At 42.1% G+C, this 23,950-nt stretch overlaps 1 protein-coding gene across 1 annotated transcript in view; it reads right to left on the minus strand.

Annotated features, from left to right (window-relative positions):
- The window catches only part of RANBP17 (RAN binding protein 17), a 189,727-nt gene extending 170,056 nt beyond the window's left edge, over window positions 1-19,671 (minus strand). The window contains exons 1-6 of the mRNA XM_060786264.2: window positions 19,637-19,671; window positions 10,250-10,399; window positions 8,255-8,345; window positions 5,288-5,454; window positions 1,242-1,307; window positions 58-162 (exon numbers count right to left, since the gene is read on the minus strand). Coding sequence (XP_060642247.2) covers window positions 58-162; window positions 1,242-1,307; window positions 5,288-5,454; window positions 8,255-8,345; window positions 10,250-10,399; window positions 19,637-19,654 — 597 coding nt within the window. The 5' untranslated portion in view covers window positions 19,655-19,671. The remainder of the gene's footprint in view (window positions 1-57; window positions 163-1,241; window positions 1,308-5,287; window positions 5,455-8,254; window positions 8,346-10,249; window positions 10,400-19,636) is intronic.
- Between the last annotated feature and the right edge of the window lie 4,279 nt (window positions 19,672-23,950).

Consider the following 23,950-nt stretch of genomic DNA (forward strand, 5'->3'; position numbering starts at 1 on the left):
TTTTAAGGATATTGAAAAAAACAATTTCTTTATAATATGTTTAGTATTCAGACTTACTTCTTTCAGCAGCGAGCATGCTAGCATCAAAATGTCTTTTAAAGTTGTATCACGAAAAGAGGTAGCTATTTTACGATGTTTTGATGAAGGTCTAGAATAATCTATCTAAAAGAAGAAGAAGAAATGTGTGCCCATTTAGATTTGTTAAAGTACATTTTTTGCAGATGAACTAATAAGCAAAACATATGCAGCAACAGTCTCACACTCACTGGGATGTCTCTCCTAACGCAGAGAGAATGCAGACTGCACAATGAGAATGTTAGAAAAATATCAAAAGTGGAAGATTCTCTACGCCATGTTGCCCAACTCTAATGTCGCTTTGCAGGCCACATGATGTGCAGAACAGATCGGCGCTGAAGCAATGCCACAGTAACATGGTACCCCATGGGAATAAACAAGACCTCTTGGTAGTCCTCCCACCCAATGATCTGATTCATTTTATATGGCTTGTAATGTCGTACAATGGTACACTGGTCAACTCATGCTCAAAATATATACGAATGGAAGCAAATAGAGAAGATGTTGTGATCCACTCAAAAACTAATGAATGTCTAAGTGACTAAGTGACAGTCTCATACATATTCTTTCATCTGTACAATATATTTCAATTCAATATACGTATGTTCTTAACTTTAGTTCCCTGGTGGTATAACTTCCTGATGGTAGGTCCTCTTCACCAGAAAAACAGACTACCTCATATGGTAACAGACTTTTCTTTGCTGGAAGTTTTTAAATAAATGTTTTATTGGCTACCTCTAACAGATCCTTTAGTTGGAAATTCCTACATTGACTGTAATATGAACTAGGTGATTGTCCGGGTGACTGCACTGATTCTACGCCATTTCAGGAATCCAGAATTCCAGTCACCCGTAGAATCCTAAGCACATAACTGCATAATATCCAAAATGTCTCATATCTAATAACAAATACTGATCATTGAAACATTCCATTGTAATGTATAGTGCTTTGCCTGAACAAATGAAGCCTATGCGACAGCAACAAGAGGGCAGACCTGGAGAGAAGTTCCCTCAAAGGAAGTGTGCATGAGAGGGCAATGTTGTCATAATATTGTTCACTACAAACAGCACAGATCAGTTTCCTACTTTTCTCTCCACCAAGGCAACATACTCCAGACAATTTACAGATATTATAAAATACTTTTGAGAGAAAAGAAAAGTACTTACAAAGTTCATTTCCTGAGTTAATTCTGAAAGAATCATTACTCCTATTATGCAATGGTCCACTGTTCCCTGTAACATATGAAAAAAAGTGTTCATATCCTAACATAAATGCTTTAATGTGGCTTTACGCAGTGGTTCTCAGCCTGTGGGTCCCCAGATGTTATGGCCGTCAACTCCCAGAAATCCTCACAGCTAGTAAACTAGCTGGGATTTCTGGGAGTTATAGGTCAAAACACCTGGAGACCTGCCACTTTACAAGAGAAAAAATCTTCACAACTTCTATTTGATCAGTCTAAGAGCTCTCCCATTCTCAACACAGAAATATAAGAAGAAAGTATATGAATTTCCTTTAAGAGTTCCTATACCTTTATCCCTCTGATTGATAGATCGTGTTCTAGAACTAGAAACCAGCAAGACAAATTCAACTGGCTTTCACGACAACAAGGTCAAACATTTGACCAACCACATGCAAATTTTTCACATTACAGACAACTCCCGAGTTACAAACATCCCGCTTCCTGACCCCTAGTTAAGAACGGTGCTGAGACAACAGGGAAGGAAATTCACTCATGGAAGAGTTTTCATGGAGAAAAGAGGTCTCCACTGGAGGTTTCTTACCAATCCTCATTTCTACAACAAGCCATTTTTTCAAATCCAATTCTCACAGGGACAGAAAGTGAAGTGAAATCTTCTGAACAAGAGCAAGGACAGCAAAACAAACATCACAGGGATGTTCACCCTTCCCTATGCTATTCAATGCTGATAGATAGATAGATAGATAGATAGATAGATAGATAGATAGATTTGGCTGCAGACACATTTTAAAAATGTACCTGTTCTGACTGACATACAAATTAAACTTAAGAACAAACCTACAGAACCTATAATGTTCATAATTTGGGGACTGTCTTTATGCGGCTACTTTTAGGTCTACCTCTTCCAACAACAAGCATACCCTGTCTAAAAGAAACACAAAAGTTTATTTAGCTACTAAAACTATCTTACAACCAGGAACTACAGGTCTAGCGAATGAATATTTCATTAGTATAGATGTTTTTGAATACTTTACATGTAGGAAATACAATTGTTTGAATGTGAGGAACATTTTTAAAATGTTGTGGGGATGCAGACTTTTACAGAATAACAACTATTCAAGTTGATCAACTGTTGCAGTAATGACACACGAGGTTGCGTCTGTACAGCGTTTTTATGCATATAGCAAGATTTGGGGGGGGGGGGTTGAAGAACCTCTTAAAAATTAGAGAACCCAGCTTTTCAATCATTTAAGCTCAACCGAGAGATCAACTCCTCTTAAAAGCTGACATTTTCAATGTATAGATTATGTGCAGTTTTATCATTATATGAAAGCATGACTGCCACTTCCAGAAGGAATAGTTATAAAAAATCCTTAAAAGGCACTCAGCCCTGACAAATGGAGAACTGGACTGCTCATAAAATAAAGTTTTTTCTCATTTCATGTGAAGTTGTGAGCCGTTATTTTACACCCAAGACATTACAAGTAAAATAAACCTAAACAGCTGGGAACACTGACTAAGTCAAATCATTTCCGACTTGGTCAGTGTTCCCAGAATGCTGTTAAAGATTATTTTGTAGCTATAACTGCCCTATCCAAAGAAGGATGTGTGTCATTATTATCTGCTAAATTCCATGTCTTCACTGTCACTCTAATTTTATCTCCCTTACTAATAATACAGTCAAATTAAGTTAGCTACTTAATTAACTTACTTTTCATTTGTCAAACAAAAAAACTTGATAGTTCGGGGTCAAAGCATCAAGTGTACTATAGTTGAGAAGTTCAATACAAACCATCGAAGAGGCAGCACATCTACAAATGCACAATAAAGAGCCCTTCTCTTCTTATGGTGGAAATGACAAAAAAACAACATTCCTTCATACCTTCACACAGCTGTTAGCCCCTTTGTTTTATCCAACAAGACAAATACATATCTATATATCGATCTATCAATGTCAAAATCTGTCTGTCTGTACCACAAAGACCTTTGCTAGGTGAAGTGGCCCTCTGGGAAGAAAATATGGCATGAGGAAAAGCAAGAAGGAAGGAAGGAAGGAAGGAAGGAAGGAAGGAAGGAAGGAAGGAAGGAAGGAAGGAAGGAAGGAAGGCACCGCAAAGAGAATCATATTACCATGGAGACATTGTGAGGAAGGCCCTCTCAGAGTGGGAGAAGGGGAAGAGAGAAAGGAAGGAAGGAAGGAAGGAAGGAAGGAAGGAAGGAAAAAGGAAAAGGAAAAGGGAGGGAAGGAAGAAAGGAAAGAAGAGAAGGAAAGGAAAAGAGGAACAGTATGAGGAGAAGGAAAGAGAAAGAAGGGAAAGCAGAGGAGTAGTGCCCCAATGATATCCGGACAATGTCAGGCATATACAAAAGTACTTACTAAACATGAATGACTTCCCACTGAATCATGATCCACATTCCTATGCCTGTAAATTTACTGCCGATCCATATTTCTATTTCAAAAGGTAATTTCATCCTGGTATTAGAGATGTGACTTTCTTTTCTCTCCCAAAGGAAAACAGTTCAGGAGAGAAATTCTCTTACTCAGCAAAGTTTTGAGCCAGAATTGCTGTTATTAAAGAATTAAAAACTGCAGACTTGCACTACAACATTTTAATAATAAATGTAAAATCAAATTGCATTAATAAAAATATTCCCACAAAAGAGCCACAATATTCCTCTCATGTTCATTTTTACTAAACCCAGAACTTTAAAAAATTCACTGTACTTTCTGAATAATTCTGAAGTGTAGTAACTATAATATATTATCAGGTTTTTCCCACAAATACAAAATTAGTGACAACATAAAATGAAATTAAACAACCGACGATTTTACACTCGTTTTAGCCATAGAAATGCTGTGTCAAATGGTCAATAGGAATCTATGGACATACAGATATTGGACCATTATTACTCCTCACTAAACATGCCACCTGTGGCTGATGGCAAATGAAGTTCCACAACATTGAGATCCCAGCTCTGTCTCAGTCAAACTCTGTTCCTTCTCCTGTATCTGTAATGTGGTACTAGCCATATTACTATCATTGGTTCACTCTGCAATACAGTTCTACCACAATAACTCAGTGTGAGAGGTTTTGACTGCCACAAGCAGAAAGATACAATGTGTCACGGATATCAAGACTTGCCAGATAAGAAAGGAACAACCATTTGGCTGGAATATTTTAGCTGCTGCAACCATTCACTTCCAAACAAATTTGTAAAGGTTCCTCAGCAACCATACTCCTTGCAAATACTAATTACGTTTTTGTCTCAGCTTTTAAAAACTCTTGTAAAGAAGAAAGGAGAAGGAAAATCTCTGCTACAAAAACCACACAAAGGAAATCCACAGGCACTTGTACATATGCAAAAAGAACTGACTAGTTTAAATATATCAAAATTTTGTTTTTTTCACCATTTATACATTAGTGTAACATGGGAGATGCAGGAGTGGCCAGTGACAGAACTGGGCAGTCCCATTCTTCTCCTTTTCTGAAATCTCCCTTTCCCTTGTGTTCCCCTGTTTCTCCCATCAAGCGGACTTCTGATGGAAGGGCAGATCATTCCCTCTAGGAAGAACAGCAGGAAATCAGTATACACCTATAGTGTAGAATTAATGCAGTTTGACACCACTTTTAATTCCCATTGCTCAGAGCTATGAAATCATAAGAACTGCAGTTTTTCAATGTCTTTAGCATTCTCTGTCAAAGAGTGCTGGTGCCTCACCAAACTACAACTCCCAGGATTCCACAGTACTGAGCCACGGCAGTTAAAGTAGTTAGACTGCACCTAAAACAATTGAGAAAACCACCAAGGACCAACAATTGTATGAACCAGTACAATCCTGAATGGCTAGCAGAAGCTCAAGAAGGATGGAGCCCAACTTAGCTTCAGAAGGAATGTCACAGCTGTACCTCAAACTTAATGATATCCCATTATCTAGTATTCTGTTTTAAGCAACTCCTAGTTATACAAATATTTTTCTTTGTTTCACAAAAAGTAATTGTCAGTGTTTCTTACCTGTAAAAACTTTTTAACATCAGTAATAATGTCTCTAAAGATGAGCTGGTCTTTTTGAACATCAAACCATCCCAGCTTTGTTATCTTTGCAATAACCTGAACGAGCGCTTGAATCACGAAAAGGGCCAGCTTCGGTCGAGATGCCACATAGTTTAATATGTAGTTCCCTATATCAAAATATCAAATATTAAATCAACATTGTATTATATTAAAATACATTTCTTATCTGTGGCTTGCAGCCAATGTTCACTCACTAGCAGACTTCCCTATACCCCCAAAATCTATTCTAGAGAGTACAAGGACCTCCCAAGCAAATTCTGTGGGTGTGCAGCAGATTGTAGAATAGTAGATATCAATGTAGGGTAAAAGGCAGAAAAAGCTGTCCTGCTGAACAATTAGAAAGACTATGACACCATGGAAAACACACAGAGCCGAGTGGCAGATCTCTGTTTAGCAACACTTGCCCCAAATACAAACACGGCTATTTTCATGCTATTTATGATTGTCTGAGATTAAAAAAAAGAATTTTAGGGAAAAGACACTATTAGCTTATTTTGTCTAGTTTTCCCATATCTTTGTCTGATACAGATAGGTTAAAAGATTTCTACAGTATTTTTGATCTTTACTTGACCAGAGCATTTCCATACTATGCCTAACAAAGTCATAAATAAATGGAACGACCAAGGTCACAGAATGCGCTTCCAGATTCTATTTCTTTTTTGTTCTCTTTATACCATCTGTACCAATTTGGGTTAGTGCATTGTGGCAGGGGAGACACTCTGGAAAATGTGTATATTCATATTTTCTGAGCCTCTTCTTCTCCCGGGTGGTGTATGTATACACACATACACATATACATAAACTTACGCAGTACGCGTCATTCAAAATTCTACCCAAATGGCCATGACCACATCCCGCTGAACTCATTAAAACTCATCAAAACTGGTGGGCACTTTTACTAGCCGTCCTATTTACTAAGGTCAATAACACAGGCAAAATTCTTGTTAGTTGGAAGCAAGCCATTGTGGTTCCAATTTATAAGAAAGGGCTACCCAGTGATTCAGGGAACTACAAACCGATTAGCCTGCTTTCAATAATGAGAAAACTGTATGCATGCTATCTGTGTACAAGACTTTCTTGCCTCTTGGACTCAAATAACACAATCTCCAAGGCACAAGCAGCATTTAGAAAGAACTAGCCAACTATTGATCATTGCTTAGTGCTCTCTCATCTTGCTGAGAAACATGTCCACCTGCTACAGGGGAAGCTGTTTGTGGCCCTTATGAACTTTAAATCAGCATTTAACTCCATCTCTAGAAATAAATTATGGAAAAGACCTTGAATGATAAAAGACTTCTAGGCCTATATAGTGACAGTAAGCTACAGATCACATTTGGCAACCTGGGAAAACTTTTTGGACAAATATCTATGCCCAGAGCAGTCAGACAAGGCTGCACCCTAGCCCCTACATTGTTTAACTATTCATCAACAATCTGGAAGAAACCTTATCAAACCTCAATAGACATCACCCAAGTTCAGAACAAGGAGAATCCCCTTACTGCTCTATGCGGATGCTGCTGCTCTCATGCTCTAGGGCAGGACTACGTTACCTATTAAGGCAATTTCTAAATTATTGCTCACAGAATGACCTAAAAATCAATCATGGAAAGTCTAAAATTATGGGTGTTGAGGGGGAAAAAATCCCATGCCGATGGTCCATCAATGGGTATACTTTAGAACAGGTTAGAAGCTTTCAATATCTGGGGCTACTTTTCAATATCTTTCAATATCTGGGGCTACAGATATGCCATTTTATGAGTTAGCTTTATCAAAGAGGGTCGGTATATGCTGATGGCTATTAAAAGTTTTTAACACCAAGACAGCTACCCAGTTGCTGTATGCATCCAGGATCTGGATTGATGGCTCAATACAAAGATCGACCAGCAGCAATCACAATTCTTGAGGGCCCTCTTCCAGTTTGCCAGATGTGTGCCATCCTGTGTCTTGCTACTAGAATCTGGGGAAATCCCCCTGTCACCAAGAGCTTGGTGGTGGGCCCTTAAATACTGGCTTAAGGTCAGCGTTTTCAGACTGGTCTCAGGTCTGATTCACCATCTAGCATTCTAGCCCATGATTATTACACTAGCAACTTAAGGTGAATAGTACCCCATCTCCATGTCATTGGCCTTGACATCAAGTATCTTATTATTGAAATTAAAGAAGCTGGACAATAGCTTGTAGTTGACACATTCAAAATAAATAAACATTATTTTACATTTCTTATTACTACACAATCTAACACTCTATGTTTGTAATCCATCTGAAATATGAAAATCACTTCTGTATTATACAGGCGGAACCGAGTTACAAACATCCGACTTACAAACGACTCATAGTTAAGAACGAAGCTGAGATAGGAGGAAGTGAGAGGAAATCTACCCATAGGAAGGGAAATCATGGGGGAAAGAGGTCTCCTCTGAAGCTTTCTCATAAATCCTTGTTTCCAGAACAAACCAAGTTTTTTCAAAATTCAATTATCACAGGGATAGAAAGTGAGGTGGAATCTTCTGAACAGAGGCACACACAGCAAAACAAACATCACAGATGTGTTAACCCTCCCTTATGCTATCCAAAGCTTTTATATAGCTGGAGTTATAGTTTAAAAAATATACCTGTTCCGACTTACAAACACATTCAAATTAAGAACAAACGAACTTGTTCGTAACTTGGGGACTGCCAGTATTCAAAAAAAAAGCTGCTCAATCATAACATGGACACATGTTCCATTAATTATCTCAGCATAGATTTTTTTAAACTTTTATACAAACACCCAATTATTTTAATGTAAAAATTTTAAAAAATTCAGAACCAAACCATTACAATTATCTATTTTGAACACCTGGATTAAATATTAGAATAATGTGATAATTCAAATGACCAAAAATGAAATGCCTAAATAATACTTACTGATGTCCATTCTTTGTTGTATGGGTAAAGGGGTTGTTTTGCACACCAGTTTGGAGAGACATGTTGCTGCTAAAAGTTGTGCATAGGATGTCTACAAAATAGATACAATTCACACACGTGCAACAATGAACATTTCAGAATTGTTTAAATAGCATCCAAAATTATAACTTTATAAAAAGAAATGATCCTGTTTGACTCCTTGTTGTCAGTGAATTGTGCTACTTACTATATATAATCATGCATAAGTCAACCTCATGTAAAAGCCAAGGGAATGCTTTAGGGCCATTACGGATTTTGACAGGATAAGTCGAAGGATAAGTCGAAGGTCATTGACTATGGTAATAATGATACTGTTATGGAAAATGGACTATGGAAAGTCTTCTGATTGTGTTGTGCTCGCTGAATTTGTCTCTACATAAGGCTAGACAGTCAATATTATTACACTTTTTATTTTAAAACTAAATTTGTAATTAATTTACTGTGTTTTATATGTATTACTGTATGTATTATTTATATGTAATGACATCGAATTGTGCCGGATGTAAGCCAGACTTCCTAGACTTACAGATGAACATATACAGTACTTGATACATATAGTCTGATATGATCTATACATCTGTCAAAAAATGTAAGTTGCCTTGAGTCCTCTTAGGGGTTGAGAAAGGCAGGGTATAAATAGGGTAAATAAATAAATAAATTTCTCTTAGGAGAAGGGTGAAGGAAACTTGGCCCGTATACTGTGTGCAACCTCCAAAACAGTTTTTACACTTGCCTCCATTTATGCTTGCATTTTCTGTACCAATCCCAAAATTGAGTAAGGACAGAGACTAGGAAAATATTACCCCTCATGAAAACAATTTCTCCAACAACCATCCAATGGTGCTACTGCTCATTTTACTGCAAATGTGGGTGAGAAAGCTCAGGTTTTTTCAGCCTGCACATTTTTTCCAAATCAGAAAAGAGGTCTCCCCTGAAGCTCAGAATAGACATGCACTTCTGTCTTTTGAAAAAGAAAACATGCAAAAGAGGCCTTCTAAAAAGCAACTGTAATGGCCAATGGCATTCCTCTAAAGATTCTGAGGGGAGGTGTCTGGTAGATTGTGGAAGGAAAAAAGTCACCTTCCACATTCTTTCATAGACAGGGTGTGTCCAGCTATGAGCCTCAACAGATATACCAATTAGCAATGGCAGGCAGCTACACATGTAAAAAAAAAAAAAGCAAAATAATAACTTGAAAAACAAAGTGAATTCAGCTGGTTCTAAAATAATGCTGCTCCTTTATAGCTGATAGGCAAATAAATGCACATTAAATTTACATTTGAATTCAAGTTTGCACTTCAAATAGTTGAATGCCATTTCTTTTTCTCCTTTCAAATAATCAGTAGACACCAAAAAATTCCTCAATATAAAATGCTTTAGGATTTTGGGACTGTAACAAAATCTGACTGTATTATTTTCTGCCAACATCATCCAGGGGAGTTGTTCCAAGTGATAGAGGTCTACTGCATCCTGCCCCCCTCCATCTCAAAAAAGATAATACTGATCACTTTATGGCCTGCTGTGAAAAATTTAAGTGTCCCTATCAAATAATACAACACTAAAAAGGTGATAAAACCTTACAGATGAACAGGGCTCTTCCCATGTCTTTTAGGAAAAAGAGAAATGCTCAGCTTCAAGGCACAGATCAAATCTGCTAGATCATAACTTGGACTGAAGTATTTCATGTTCAGAATTTGTTTAGCATTTCAGTCAAGGAAGTAAAATACTTCATTCATTCTGTTTCATTCACCTATCAGGAGACCTCTTTACTATTTTGAAAACATTATCTATTACTGTGCTATAGAAGAGGAGAAAAAAAGAATATAAAGAAGAAAAAATGATTGTCAAAGGTACCATGATAATGTACATAGTGCTAGAAAATGGTATGTGAAGAACATTTGTGAAGAGGTATAACCAATGTGCGTTTTAGATTAAAAGAAGGTTTAAAACACTTACCGTTCCTTGCTCCAATAAAAGCTGGCACTGGCTGAGACATTCAGGACTGTTGATAAGCTCCAACAGCACTTTTTCCGCTTGTATTCGCTGGGCTAAATCTGTCCCTTCATAGAGCTGTTTACAAAGAACTTCTAGCTCTGCCAAAGTGTGCTGTAGCAGGAAAAATCGGATATTAAAATCCATTTGTTGCCTTTCTTTAATATTCTCATAATATTGCTAATGCATAAACACTGATACAAAGAAGTATGAAATGCAATTTCCTAGATCAGTAGTCATGAACCCTGCCCTCAATATTTTGGATGGTAAGGCTTATAATTATGTTTACGTTGATTTATATCCCACTTTTTCCTTCATAAAGAGACTCAATTGACCATGATGACTGATATTTTTGGGTATTGAAGTCTGAATACTTGAAGGGTCAAAGGTTTCCCACTCATGTTATTACTAATAGAGGATGGCAGTAGAGGGTCCCACAATACTTGTCAATACTGCTTCTAGTTACTGATTTCTTGCTATTCTAGCATAATCCATATGTGTTCCTATTCCAGCATTGACCCCCATATAAGGTGACTCAGATTTTGAAGGGTTTTTTTTTCTTTCTTCAATTTATACATGAGTATGTACAGTAATTCATTTATTTCTCACACAGGATAAATATTATGGCACTGACAGTATATGTGTATAAAAAAACAAGTTCCCAGTCAATTCCAAAAATGAAAAGCTGTGCTCCAATGATTAAAAGTCCTTGACAAGCTAAATCAGCAATGTTTAGCATAATGAAACAGGAAAGCTGGCCAAGTTAACAGTAAGAATCAATATTTTCAGTGCTGTGTTTGATCTCCAGCACTTCTTTCACTTTTGGCAGGCAACAATATAGTTTTCGCTTTAGCGCTCATTTCAAGTCAGGATATCTTTGCTCGCTTGTCAGCAAACGGCCTAAAACATAACTTGCCCTGATTTTTTGTTGGCCTGATTCATTTCTCCCTCAAGCATATGCTAACAAAGAGCTACAAAACACTTTATGCCAACCAATGCAAATGCATTCGGTTTGTATCTGCTCACCATAAGATTGAAAGGTATTTGACTATTATCAGGCACATTGAAGCATTAAGACAAAACTAATGAAACAGATGTAATCTGGTTAAATGCAGTTCAAATGAAGTGAAATGTTTGCTTCACTGTTCCCAGTCAAAGATTTCTTTGGGTATCTATTATTTTCCTTCCTGGACAGAGTACAGATCAAGGTACAATCATTATTGATGTAACACAGCTTTGTAGCAAGGACAATTATCAGGTGACAATAATCAAAACAGATAAACAGGCATAGCACTTCTGACTAGCCTCTTTCCCATTTTCATAAGAACATACAAGGACTCTGCAACTAGTTCTGACACCATTAAAAGTAAATGGGATTCATTTCGTTTTGTTAAACCTGATGACATGGATGGGATACTTGGGGCTGTGATAGCGACCACTTGTGCCCTGGACCCTTGCCCTTCTTGGCTAGTTAAACTGGCCAGAGGTGGGTTTTTGTCTATAATAAATGCTTTGTTGGCCCAGGGGAAACTTCCATCCTGCCTGAAGCAGGCAACAGTAAGACCAATACTGAAGACCTCCCTTGACCCCACTGTGCTGAACAACTACAGACCAATATCTAACCTTCCTTTCCTGGGCAAGCTGCTAGAGCAGGTGGTCACCTCTCAGCTTCAGGAGTTCCTAGATGAACCTGATTTTCTAGATCAGTTGTCTGGTTTCAGGCCTGGGTATAGTACCAAGACAGCTTTGGTAGCCTTGGTGGATGATCTTCACAGAGAATTGGACTGGGGGAATGTGACCCTGTTGGTTTTATTGGACATCTCAGCGGCTTCCGCTACCATCGATCATGGTATCCTTCTGGGATGGGACTCAGGGGCACAGTCTTGCTGTGGCTCCTGTCCTTTTTGGAGGACCATTCCCATTTGGTGAAGCTGGGGGACACCTGCTCGGACCCCTGGCCATTGACCTGTGGGGTTCCACAAGGTCCCATTCTATCCCCCATGCTTTTTAACATCTACATGAAACCGCTGGAGATGTCATCCGGAGTTTTGGAGTTCAGTGCCATCTCTACACTGATGACAACTCTACTACTCTTTTCCACCGAAATCCAAGGAAGCCTCTCACATACTGGACCAATGCCTTGCTGCTGTGACAATCTGAATGAGGGTGAACAAGTTGAAGATTAATCCCGACAAGGCAGAGGTCCTCCAGGTCAGTTGCATGTCTGATTGGGGTATAGGGTAGCAACCTGTGCTTGATGGGGTTGCACTCCCCCTAAAGACACCGATCTGCAGCTTGGGAGTCCTCCTGGATTCAGTGCTGACACTCGATACTCAGGTGTCAACGGTGGCTGGGAGGGCCTTTGCACAATTAAAACTTGTGCGCCAGCTGTGATCGGACCTCGTGAAGTCTGATCTGGCCTTGGTGGTCCACACCCTAGTTACCTCAAGGTTGGATTATTGCAATGCACTATACGTGGGGCTGCCCTTGAAGGTGGCCCAAAAACTTCAATTGGTCCAAAGATCAGCGAATTATAGGGAGCGGTCTACCCCACTGTTTAAGGAACTCCATTGGCTGCTGTTCATTTTCCGGTCCCAATTCAAGGTGCAGGTTATCACCTACAAAGCTCTGCACAGTTTGGGACCTGCCTACCTTGGTGCCTACATTTCCTTCTATGAACCTGCATGATCTTCTCGATCCTCTGGGGAGGCCCTTCTATTGCTCCCACATCCATCACAAGCACGGCTTGTGGGGACGAGAGAGAGAAGGCCTTCTCCGTTGTGGCCTCTCGGCTTTTGGAACTCACTACCCAGTGAGATTAGGCAAGCCCCTACCATGGCAGCTTTTAAGAAAGGCTTAACCTGGTTCTTCCGACATGCCTTTGATGATTGAACACATATCTGCATATTATCCCCATACCATGTCCGTCCCAGTACAGATCTGTCCTCTTGATGCACTTTCTCTCATCCCTAAATAAAAGGTCTACCACATTTTTCGCCCTTCCGAGTTTTCCCCTAGATACACATTACTCCATTTACCTATCTCACCCAGGGTTTTATCAATTTTATCCTGTGCATTGGCTCACCCACTGTGTTTTTATTCTTCTTTGGGGAGGGGGGAGCTATCAGTGAAAAACTTAATGGTTAAAAAGCAATTTTAAGAGATTACCACTGAAAGTGCCTGTGCTGATGTTACTGTTGTCTTAAATATACTAAAATGAGATGTGCATGCCTTCTCCCTACGAATCCTCACAACTCCATAAAGAAGATTTGCTGAAAGATAATGAAATTCTAGGACTAAGTTTTTGAACTTGAGTCTCCCTATTCAAGCACTTTTAAACATTAATATAAAGTGGTTTTCTCACATCAGTTGTTACTATAAGATTAAAGCATACTGGAAGAAAAGCAGCAATTAATGCTCCAACCTTGCAGACTCAATTAAAATGACACAAATTTCATTATTAGAATAACTGTGCGATATATAACACGGACATTATATGAGGAGATTTGAGGAACCAAGATATGGCAATCATGTTGGTCACCCAATTAGCAATTTTAAAAACTGGGTGACCTACTACAAAACTCTGCCTTATTTATGATCATCTCTACTTTAGCACCTTTTGAGAGCAACTTAGAAAATGTTTATGATTTCAGTGGCATTTGTTTTACTCTCTGGATTTGGGCAGCATGTGAAATTGCAGTAAATCAAAATGAAAATCAAGTTTTCTTCTCATTCCTTTTATGGGGAAAATAGTTCTGGGGCAGTTATATCTCCTGTCACTTTGTTCAAGGTTGTCTGGGCATTCCTTCAAAGACAGGGGATGATGAGAAACAAAACAACAAGGTGTGTTATAAAAACATATTAAAGCCATACAGCCATTACAAGGAAGCAGGGTTTTAGATAGATAACAGGGAAACAGCTATAGTAGCTATCCAGATTTCTCAGACAAAGGTACTAACAGCATTTTTCAATAGCCATAGCACAAAGTGCTAAACAATTTTGCCAGTGCATACACACTTTCTCCTCCAGTCCCATCTTCATAGCTTTCCATCCACAGCAGGATGTTTTGCCTGATTCTGCACTAATGCACAGTGGATCCTTCCATTCCTTTAAAAAGTTGCTTTTTGAATGTGCATGCAATAACAACAACAACATAGGTTGATATCTCCTAATTCCAAATTGTTCATATGGGTGACTGGGATAATGACACTTCTGCTATCTGATGCACACAAAATTTGTTTTGGGCCCCAAACTATTAAAAATGTTTTATATAAAATTATCTTCAGGCTGTATCAGGTATCTAGACTTGGATCTCATCGGCAAGATATTTAGTTACATATATGCAAATATGTAATTTTTTCCTAACTCTGGGAAAAATCCAAAGACCCAAAAATATGAAGTCCAAAGCATTTTAGATGAGAGATATTCAACAAGTATTAACATTTTTCAGCAACAAGAACACAAGATTCTAAACAGTTCCACTAATTCATGCATACTTCTTCTATCTCATCCCCCCTTCATAGCTTCCCATCCACTGCAGGAATTTTCTGCCTGCCTCCTGATGCATGGTGAATCCTTGTATACTGTTAGAAAGTAGTTTTGTATGTAGTAGTTTAACAACAACAACAGCAACAACAATGAAGTCCAAATTCCAAAATCCGCTAAAATTCAAAATTGTCCACCCGAGTAGCTGACATATTGACACCTTTTGCTTCCTTATAGTTCAGTGTACACCAACTGTGTTTCATGTCAAACTTACTAAATATTGCATATGAAATTCCTCCAGGCTATGTATATAAGGTGTCTATACAGCATAAAGGAATTTTGTGGTTAGACTTGGATCCCATCTCTTAAAAAACATAATTGTATACTTATATGGAATTTTAGTTATACCAAAACCTGGAAAACATGCAAAATCCAAATCACTTCTGGTATCAAGCATTTCAGATGGGGCAATAACATTTACCTGCAATAACATTTTTCAACAAGAGCACATCCTGAACTGCTTCACCAATCTATGAACACTTTTCTCAAGTAATTTCTTCACAGGGTTGTTGTAGGCTTTTCGAGCTGTATGGCCATGTTTTAGAAGCATTATCTCCTGATGTTTCGTCTGCATCTGTGGCAAGCATCCTCAGAAAACTCTAAAATTATCTTCATCCTCAAGCATCCTCAAAAAACTATAAAATTATAACAGTAAATAAAAAACAAAACTCAAACACAGGGGAACACAAGACAAGAAACAATCAGGAACACCTAATTACCTCTCAACAAAGGAATTTCCCAGGCAGTAACAAGCCACACCTAAAAACTGTCAGGCCATTAAATGCTAATCAAGCTAGCCAACTGAAACATTCACACCTAGCTCCAACAAACAAAAGCTCTTTCTCCCCTCATGGACCTTCCACAGATAAATAAACCCAATTTTCCTAGTTTCCAACAAACCTCACAACCTCTAAGGATGCTTGCCACAGATGCAGGCAAAACATCAGGACAGAATGCTTCTAGAACATGGCCATAGAGCCTGAAAAACCTACCACAACCCAGTGATTCCAGTCATGAAACCTTCGACAATATACCGCTTCACAACTTTCCGTTCACTGCAGAGATTTTCCATCTGACTCTGGACTGATGAACATTCCCTTAGAAAGTTGTTTTGTATTTGTACATGTAACGATGAGGATAACACTGGCTGAGTATACTCTATCTGGAGTTCCCAAATTCAAAATATCCCAAAATGCAAATTATCCACCTAATGTTTTAATGTAGCATAACTTTGTTTCAGGCTCTAAACCAGGGGTCCTCAAACTAAGGCCCGGGGGCTGGATACGGCCCTCCAAGAGCATTTACCCGCCCTCGCTCAGGTCAACCTATGTCTGAAATGACTTGAAAGTTCACAGCAACAACAACAACAACAATCCTATCTCATAAACCAAAAGCAGGCCCACACTTCCCATTGAAATACTAGTAAGTTTATATTTGTTAAAATTGTTCTTCATTTTAATTATTGTATTATTTTTAAGTGGTTTTTTTCCCCCACTACAAATAAGATACGTGCAGTGTGCATAGGGATTCATTCGTGTTTTGCTACAAACATCCAACTTACAAATGACTCATGGTTAAGAACATGGGCGAGAAAACAAGTGAGAGAAATCTACACCCAGGTGTTTTGGCCTACAACTCCCAGAAATTCAGCAAGATCAAATCGGCATCCTCCCTCCTTTCTTTCAGGAAAAAACTGAAATCATAGTTTTGGAACCAGGCTTTTGGCTAGTAGGTACAATGGCACTTTGGACATTGAATTGGACCATATGATGATTATTATGACAATGGAAACGGCTACTATGACTGTATAATTAATGTTATTGTTCTAATCTATTGTGTATTTATGGTTTTTATATTGTTGTATATGGTGATATTGCAGCATCAAATTGTTGCCTGTGTAAGCCGCTCTGAGTCCCCCATTGAGGGTTTTGTTTTTGTTTTTTTGTGTCAGGAGCAAGTCGTTTCTGGTGTGAGAGAATTGGCCGTCTGCAAGGACATTGCCCAGGGGGCACCTGGATGATTTGATGTTTTTATCATCCTTGTGGGAGGCTTCTCTCATGTCCCCACATGAGGAGCTGGAGCTGATAGAGGGAGCTCATCCGCCTCTCCCTGGATTTGAACCTGGGACCTGTCGGTCTTCAGTCCTGCCGGCACAGGGGTTTAACCCACTGCGCCACCGGGGGCTCCCTTGAGGGTTGAGAAGGGTGGGTTAGAAATGTTGTAAATAAATAAATAATCCTAGACAGTTTAAGGAGCCCCCAGTGGCACAGTGGGTTAAAGCACTGAGCTGCTGGGCTTGTTGACCGAAAGGTCGCAGGTTCAATTCCGGGGAGCGGCGTGAGCTTCTGCTGTCAGCCCTAGCTTCTACCAACCTAGCGGTTTGAAAACATGCAAATTGTGAGTATTATTATTATTATTATTATTAACTTTATTTGTACCCCGCTAGCATCTCCCGCAGGACTCGATGCGGCTTACACAGGCCGGAGCCTCAAAACACAATACAATAGAAACATAACACAATACTAAACAAAGCAAAACAAAACAATCAAGCAAAATAACAACAATAACTACTTCAAGACACAATTTAAAAACTGGTTCGGCCGGCGCAATGGGGTACAGGGTTAAAATGCTGAGATGGCAGGAGGAACATGGATTAAAAGGTGCGGTGTGCAGTAACATCGGTTGTGCTAAGGTGCTTCTAGGATTTGGGAGGGGGAATTTCCTAATCTGGGAAGGCACATCGGAACAGCCAGGTTTTTAGGTTCCTTCTGAAAACTGTTAAAGTAGGGGCCTGTCGGAGATCTTTTGGAAGGGCATTCCAAAGTCGGGGGGCCGCCACAGAGAAGGCCCTGTCCCGTGTCCCCACCAAACGTGTTTGCGACGTGGGTGGGATCACGAGCAGGGCCTCCCCAGATGATCGGAGTGAGCGTGTGGGTTCGTAAATGGAGATGCGATCCCGCAGGTAGGGTGGTCCCAAACCGTTCAGGGCTTTGTAGGTGAGCACCTGCACCTTGAATTGGGCTCGGAAAATAAATGGCAGCCAGTGGAGCTCCTTAAACAGAGGGGTAGACCTCTCTTGATAATGGGCCCCAGTTAACATCCTGGCTGCTGCCCGCTGGACCAATTGAAGTTTCCGAGCCGTCTTCAAGGGCAGCCCCACGTAGAGCGCATTGCAGTAATCCATTCTAGAGGTGACCAAGGCGTGGACCACCCCGGCCAGATCTGCCTTCACGAGGTACGGTCGCAGCTGGCGCACAAGTCTCAGTTGTGCAAAGGCCCTCCCGGATACCGCCGACACCTGAGCCTCAAGTGTAAGTGAAGAATCCAAGAGGACACCCAAACTGCGGACCTGTGGCTTCAGGGGGAGTGTAACCCCGTCCAACACAGGTTGCCACCCTATACCCCGATCCGGTTTACGATCGACCAGGAGGACCTCTGTCTTGTCGGGATTGATCTTCAGCTTGTTCTTCCTCATCCAGATCGACACAGCGGCCAGGCACTCGTCCAGCACCCGAGAAGCCTCCTTGGAATTAGGTGGAAAAGAGTAGTAGAGTTGTGTGTCATCCGCATAAAGATGGCACCCAACTCCAAAACTCCGGATGACCTCTCCCAGCGGTTTCATGTAGATGTTGAAGAGCATGGGCGACAGGATAGAGCCTTGCGGGACCCCACAGGTCAAAGGCCAGGGGTCAGAGCAGGCGTTTCCCAGCTTCACCATCTGGGTCCGTCCCTCCAGGAAGGACCGGAGCCACGACAAAACCGCGCCCCCGAGGCCCATCCCAGAGAGACGACCCAGAAGGATACCATGATCGATGGTATCGAAAGCCGCTGAGATGTCCAAGAGAACCAGCAGAGTCACACTCCCCCTGTCCAGCTCTCTGCGGAGGTCATCCACCAAGGCGACCAAGGCTGTCTCGGTGCCATGACCAGGCCTGAAACCAGACTGTGACTGATCTAGGTAGTTGGTATCGTCCAAAAGTAGATCAATAGGTACCGCTCCGGTGGGAAGGTAACGGTGCTCCATTCAGTCATGCCGGCCACATGACCTTGGAGGTGTCTATGGACAATGCCAGCTCTTCGGCTTAGAAATGGAGATGAGCACCAACCCCCAGAGTCACACATGACTGGACTTAATGTCAGGGGACAACCTTTACCTTTATCTTTAGACAGTTTACCATCTGTTAGGATTTCAGGGAGTTGAAAGCCAAAATATCTAGTGACCCACAAGGTTGAGAACCACTGGTAACCCACTGCACCACCAGGGGCTCCATGGTGACTGAGAAAGTGAGATTTAAGTGTGTCCTTTTACTTAGAAAGTTCTTTGGCCCCTGTGTGTACAAACAACACAGGTTGAGCACCCTGGCCTGGGATTCCAAAATTGTCCCAAACCCCAAACTGTCTACATGGCTGGCTGAGATAGGGACACTTCAAGTGGCCTCGGAAAGTTGCCTGTCCCTTGTGCCAACAAGAGCAATGCCCGTGGTGACACTTTAGAGCAGGCCTGGGCCAACTTCGGTCTTCCCTCCAGGTGTCTTCCTAACAGGAATGGTGGGCGTCGAAGTGCAAGGCACCTGGAGGAGGGCCGAGGTTGGGCCAGGCCTGGCTGAGAGAAACAAGCCCCTCCCCCTTGAAGCACCCTCCTTCTCCTCCTCTCTCCCTCGCCCTGAGTCTCAGGAGGCGGGCTTGAGGCGGGTGGGGAGGCTCCCCACCTGAGGGCGATGCCTCCTTCTCGGAGGCGGCTTCCCCTTCCCTCCCCACCCAGGAGACCAAGAAATGAGGCGCCATATCTTTCCCCTCCGCACTAACCTGGCCGCCCAGCGCCATCTTCTCCAGCGGGAGAGGGGGGGGGGGGGGGCTCGCGCGGTGCTGCACGAGCCGGAGGGGCGGGGCTAAGCGGAGGGCAGGCCTGGCGCGAGGGAGGAAGCGGCTCGAGCCAAAGGCGGGAAAAGGGCGGCGCGGGCGAGAAGGCAGGCCCCGCCCCCGCTCCATGTCTCCCTCCCACTTTTTCACTCTGCCTCTCTGTGGGCGTCACACATGCAGTCATTCATTTCTATCACGCATGGGCAAACTTAGGCCCTACAGGTGTTTTGGACTCCAACTCCCCCAATTCTGTTAGGAATTGTGGGAGTTGAAGTCCAAAACACCTGGAGCGCCTAAGGGTCCTTCCACATCCCTGTGTCCCAGACTATCAAGGCAGGATATCCCACAATATCTGCTTTGAACTGGGTTACCTGAGCCCACACTCCCTGTGGGATTTTCTGCCTTGATCTTCTGGGATATAGAATCAAAGAGTTGGAAGAGACTTCATGGGCCATCCAGTCCAACCCCCTGCCAAGAAGCAGGAATATTACATTCAAATCACCCCTGACAGATGGCCATCCAGCCTCTGTTTAAAAGCTTCCAAAGAAGGAGCCTCCACCACACTCTGGGGCAGAGAGTTCCACTGCTGAACGGCTCTCACAGTCAGGAAGTTCTTCCTCGTGTTCAGATAAAATCTCCTCTGTTGTAATTTGAAGCCATTGTTCCGCGTCGTAGTCTCCAAGGAAGCAGAAAACAAGCTTGCTCCCTCCTCCCTGTGGCTTCCTCTCACATATTTATACATGGCTATCATATCTCCTCTCAGCCTTCTCTTCTTCAGGCTAAACATGCCCAGCTCCTTAAACCGCTCCTCATAGGGCTTGTTCTCCAGACCCTTGATCATTTTAGTCGCCCTCCTCTGGACACATTCCAGCTGTGTGGAAGGACCCAACGTTTGCCCATGCCTGATTTATATTTATTTTATATTATTACTAGCCATCCCACTAGCTGTGGCCCACATGGGGGTTCTGTGTGGGAGGTTTGGCCCAATTCTATCATTGGTGGGGTTCAAAATGTTCTGTAATTGTAGGTGAACTATAAATCCCAGCAACTACAATTCCCAAATATCAAGATTCTATTTTCTCCAAACTCCACCAGTGTTCACATTTGGGCATATTGAGTATTCGTGTAGAGTTTGGTCCAGATCCATCATTGTTTGAGTCCACAGTTGTGCTGTACCAGAAGCTCCAAATTCATTTCTTTCTATTGAGTGTTTGCATGCATTCCAAGGTTCCATGCATTTTGCAAAAGGTGACTTCCCTTGGTTTGTAGTCATAGGGCTAGCCACCTATCTATCATTGTTAAGTTTTGGTTCCGCCCCTTTTTCCAGGGCTCTGAGAGGGAAAGGGAACCATTTTTAGTTCAGTCTTATACTGGAAAGCTTAGCTACAAGACATGGATCAGCTCCATCTATAGACAAGCTTCGTTTCTCACAGCATCCGGGGGAAACAGCTCCATATCTTTCGTGGAAAAAATTCAAAGGAACTCCAGATAGAGAATCTACAAAGCCTTGGCTGGTAAGTCTACTCGAGTAACCAGAAGCAATTGGAGCCAGGAGTAGAGCCCACACCAGCAAGCATAGAAAGTAGATTGCCTGGGAGGGGTTAAAAAGTGTTTTCCTTGTTAAAAAAAAAAAAGAAACAGTTCACGAAGCCAGTTACCTGTCCATTTGGGCAAGTTAAGAAGCATTTGACTTGTTGAAGACCTGAGAAGTGTTTGTTTAAATTGTTGAAGATCTAAGCAATAATAAAAGACTTTGTTAAACTTTTCAAGCATCTAAAGACTTTTGTATAGGAAAATCCTTAGGGTCTCTCAGCCAAGGCAACCCGGCTTCCTGCTGGGCACAAAGAGCATGTCCTATTCAAAAGACAGGCCCAGCGCGTGACAGCACAACAGTGATGTAGGTGAACTACAACTCCAAAATCAAAGGACACTGCCCACCAAACCCTTCCAGTATATTCTGTTGGTCATGGGAGTTCTGTGTGCCAAGTTTGTTTCAATTCCATTATTGGTGGAGTTCAGAATGCTCTTTAATTGTAGGTGAATGATAAATCCCAGCAACTACAACTTCCGAATGACAAAATCAATTTTTTGAGTGAAATACATACATTGGGTTGTTATGTGTCTTGTGTCCAAATTTGGTGTCAATTAGTCCAGTGGTTTTTGAGTTCTGTTAATCCCACAAATGAACATTACATTTTATTTATATAGATTTCTATTTATATATTATTATTTATATCCATCTCCGGAAGACTGAAGACTCATCCGCTTTTCTACATCAACCGTCCAGAGACTACACCTTGAATCATAATAACCTTACCCGATTGTTATCACTGACATCCTCTTAATAGTGTGTTTACATATTACTAACATAGTACGTTCCTTGGTTGCCTTTTGCTGCTAATTTAGCATAAGAACGCAATATAGCACTTTAAGGCGCCTGCCTAATTGCTGCTAAACTGTACTAGCACTTATATCCCCCTTCCCTATCCCTCTATGCCGCACTTTAGTTAGCGTTGAGAGCGAGATTCGGGTATTGTTGCACTTTAAGATCTTTGCACTTTATGAGTTTACCCCAACGGCACGCAGTTGTGTTGTTGACTGAGTTGTGTTGTTGACTGTGTTGCACTTTAAGACTCTTGCACTTTACAAACTATCTAACTGTCGTGGCTGGAACGCTTATCACCATCTGAATCTATTATTATCCATGTGGTTCCCCATCCCCCTATTTGTACTGCCCCTGTTATTACTGACCAGTGGAAGGGGCAAGGGAGGAAGTGGGCTGGAGCCTGTGAACAACAATGAGGCGGGGAGGGGGGAGAAAGGGAAGCAAGGGAGTTGGCAAGGGCCAACAAACCAAACAATTAGCAAAACAGAAACTAAGACCTTGGTTTTGGACTGCGGCATGGAGGGGGGGAGGTGTTCCACTAGCCGAGGGGCCCCCATAGAGGTCGTGGTGGGGAGGGGGAGATGCGGAAAAAGGAGACCTCAAATTCGGCCTAATTCGGACCGCTTATCTACATTAATAATCCCAAACCGGTCTCCTAAGGTAAATTGGTGTAACCAGGTGAGCGGGCCCTCTGGATTGAAGGTGGTGCTGTTGAACGCCAGATCTGTCAATGGAAAAACGACCTTTATCCAGGATTTAATCCTGGATGAGCGGGCAGATCTGGCGTGCATCACGGAGACCTGGTTGGATGAAGCTGGAGGCGTAAATCTTACCCAGCTTTGTCCTCCAGGCTTCTCCGTACAGCACCAACCGAGATCCGGAGGACGGGGAGGCGGGGTCGCAGTGGTCTACAGAAATTCCATCCATCTGACCAGGAGTCCCATCCCGCAGACCACAAATTTTGAATGCGTCCACCTGAGGGTGGGTGACCGGGACAGAATAGGGATTCTGCTAGTGTACCGTCCACCTCGCTGCACTACAATCTCCCTACCTGAGCTAGCGGGGGTAGTCTCGAGCCTGGCGTTGGAGTCTCAACGGCTTCTTGTGCTGGGGAACTTCAATATCCATGCCGAGGCAACCCTCACAGGAGCGGCTCAGGACTTCATGTCTGCCATGGCAACCATGGGGCTGTCCCAACAAATATCTGGCCCCACCCACTGTGCTGGACATACATTGGACTTGGTTTTCTGCCAGGGATGGGAGCAGGGTGGCGGTGTGGAGGAGTTGTCCATCTCTCCGTTGCCATGGACCGACCACTTCCTGATCAGATTTAGGCTCACTGCACCCCCTAACCTCCGCAAAGGTGGAGGACCCATTAAGATGGTCCGCCCCAGGAGGCTTATGGATCCGAATGGATTCCTGACGGCTCTTGGGGATTTTCCCGCCACCTCGGTAGGTGACCATGTCGAGGCCTTGGTCGCTCTCTGGAATGGGGAGATGACCAGGGCAATTGACATGATTGCTCCGGAATGTCCCCTCTCAAGTAGCCGAGATAAACCAGCTCCTTGGTTTACTGAGGAGCTGGCAGTGATGAAGCGAAGGAAGAGGGAACTAGAGAGCGTGTGGCGCTCGGACCCAAGCGAGTCAAATCGAGCACGGTTTGTGTCCTTTCTAAGGGCATATGCCGCGGCAATAAAAGCCGCAAAGAAAACTTTCTTTGCGGCCACTATTGCGTCTGCAAAAAACCGTCCGGCGGAGTTGTTTCGGATTGTCAGAGGTCTTTTAACTCCCGCCACCTCAGGCGGGAGCCCTGACAATTCGGTCATGCGCTGCGAAGCATTTGCTCGGTTCTTTGCAGACAAAGTCGCCTTGAT

This window comes from Anolis sagrei, chromosome 1 (assembly GCF_037176765.1).
Source record: "Anolis sagrei isolate rAnoSag1 chromosome 1, rAnoSag1.mat, whole genome shotgun sequence".
Classification (NCBI taxonomy): Eukaryota; Metazoa; Chordata; class Lepidosauria; order Squamata; family Dactyloidae; genus Anolis; species Anolis sagrei.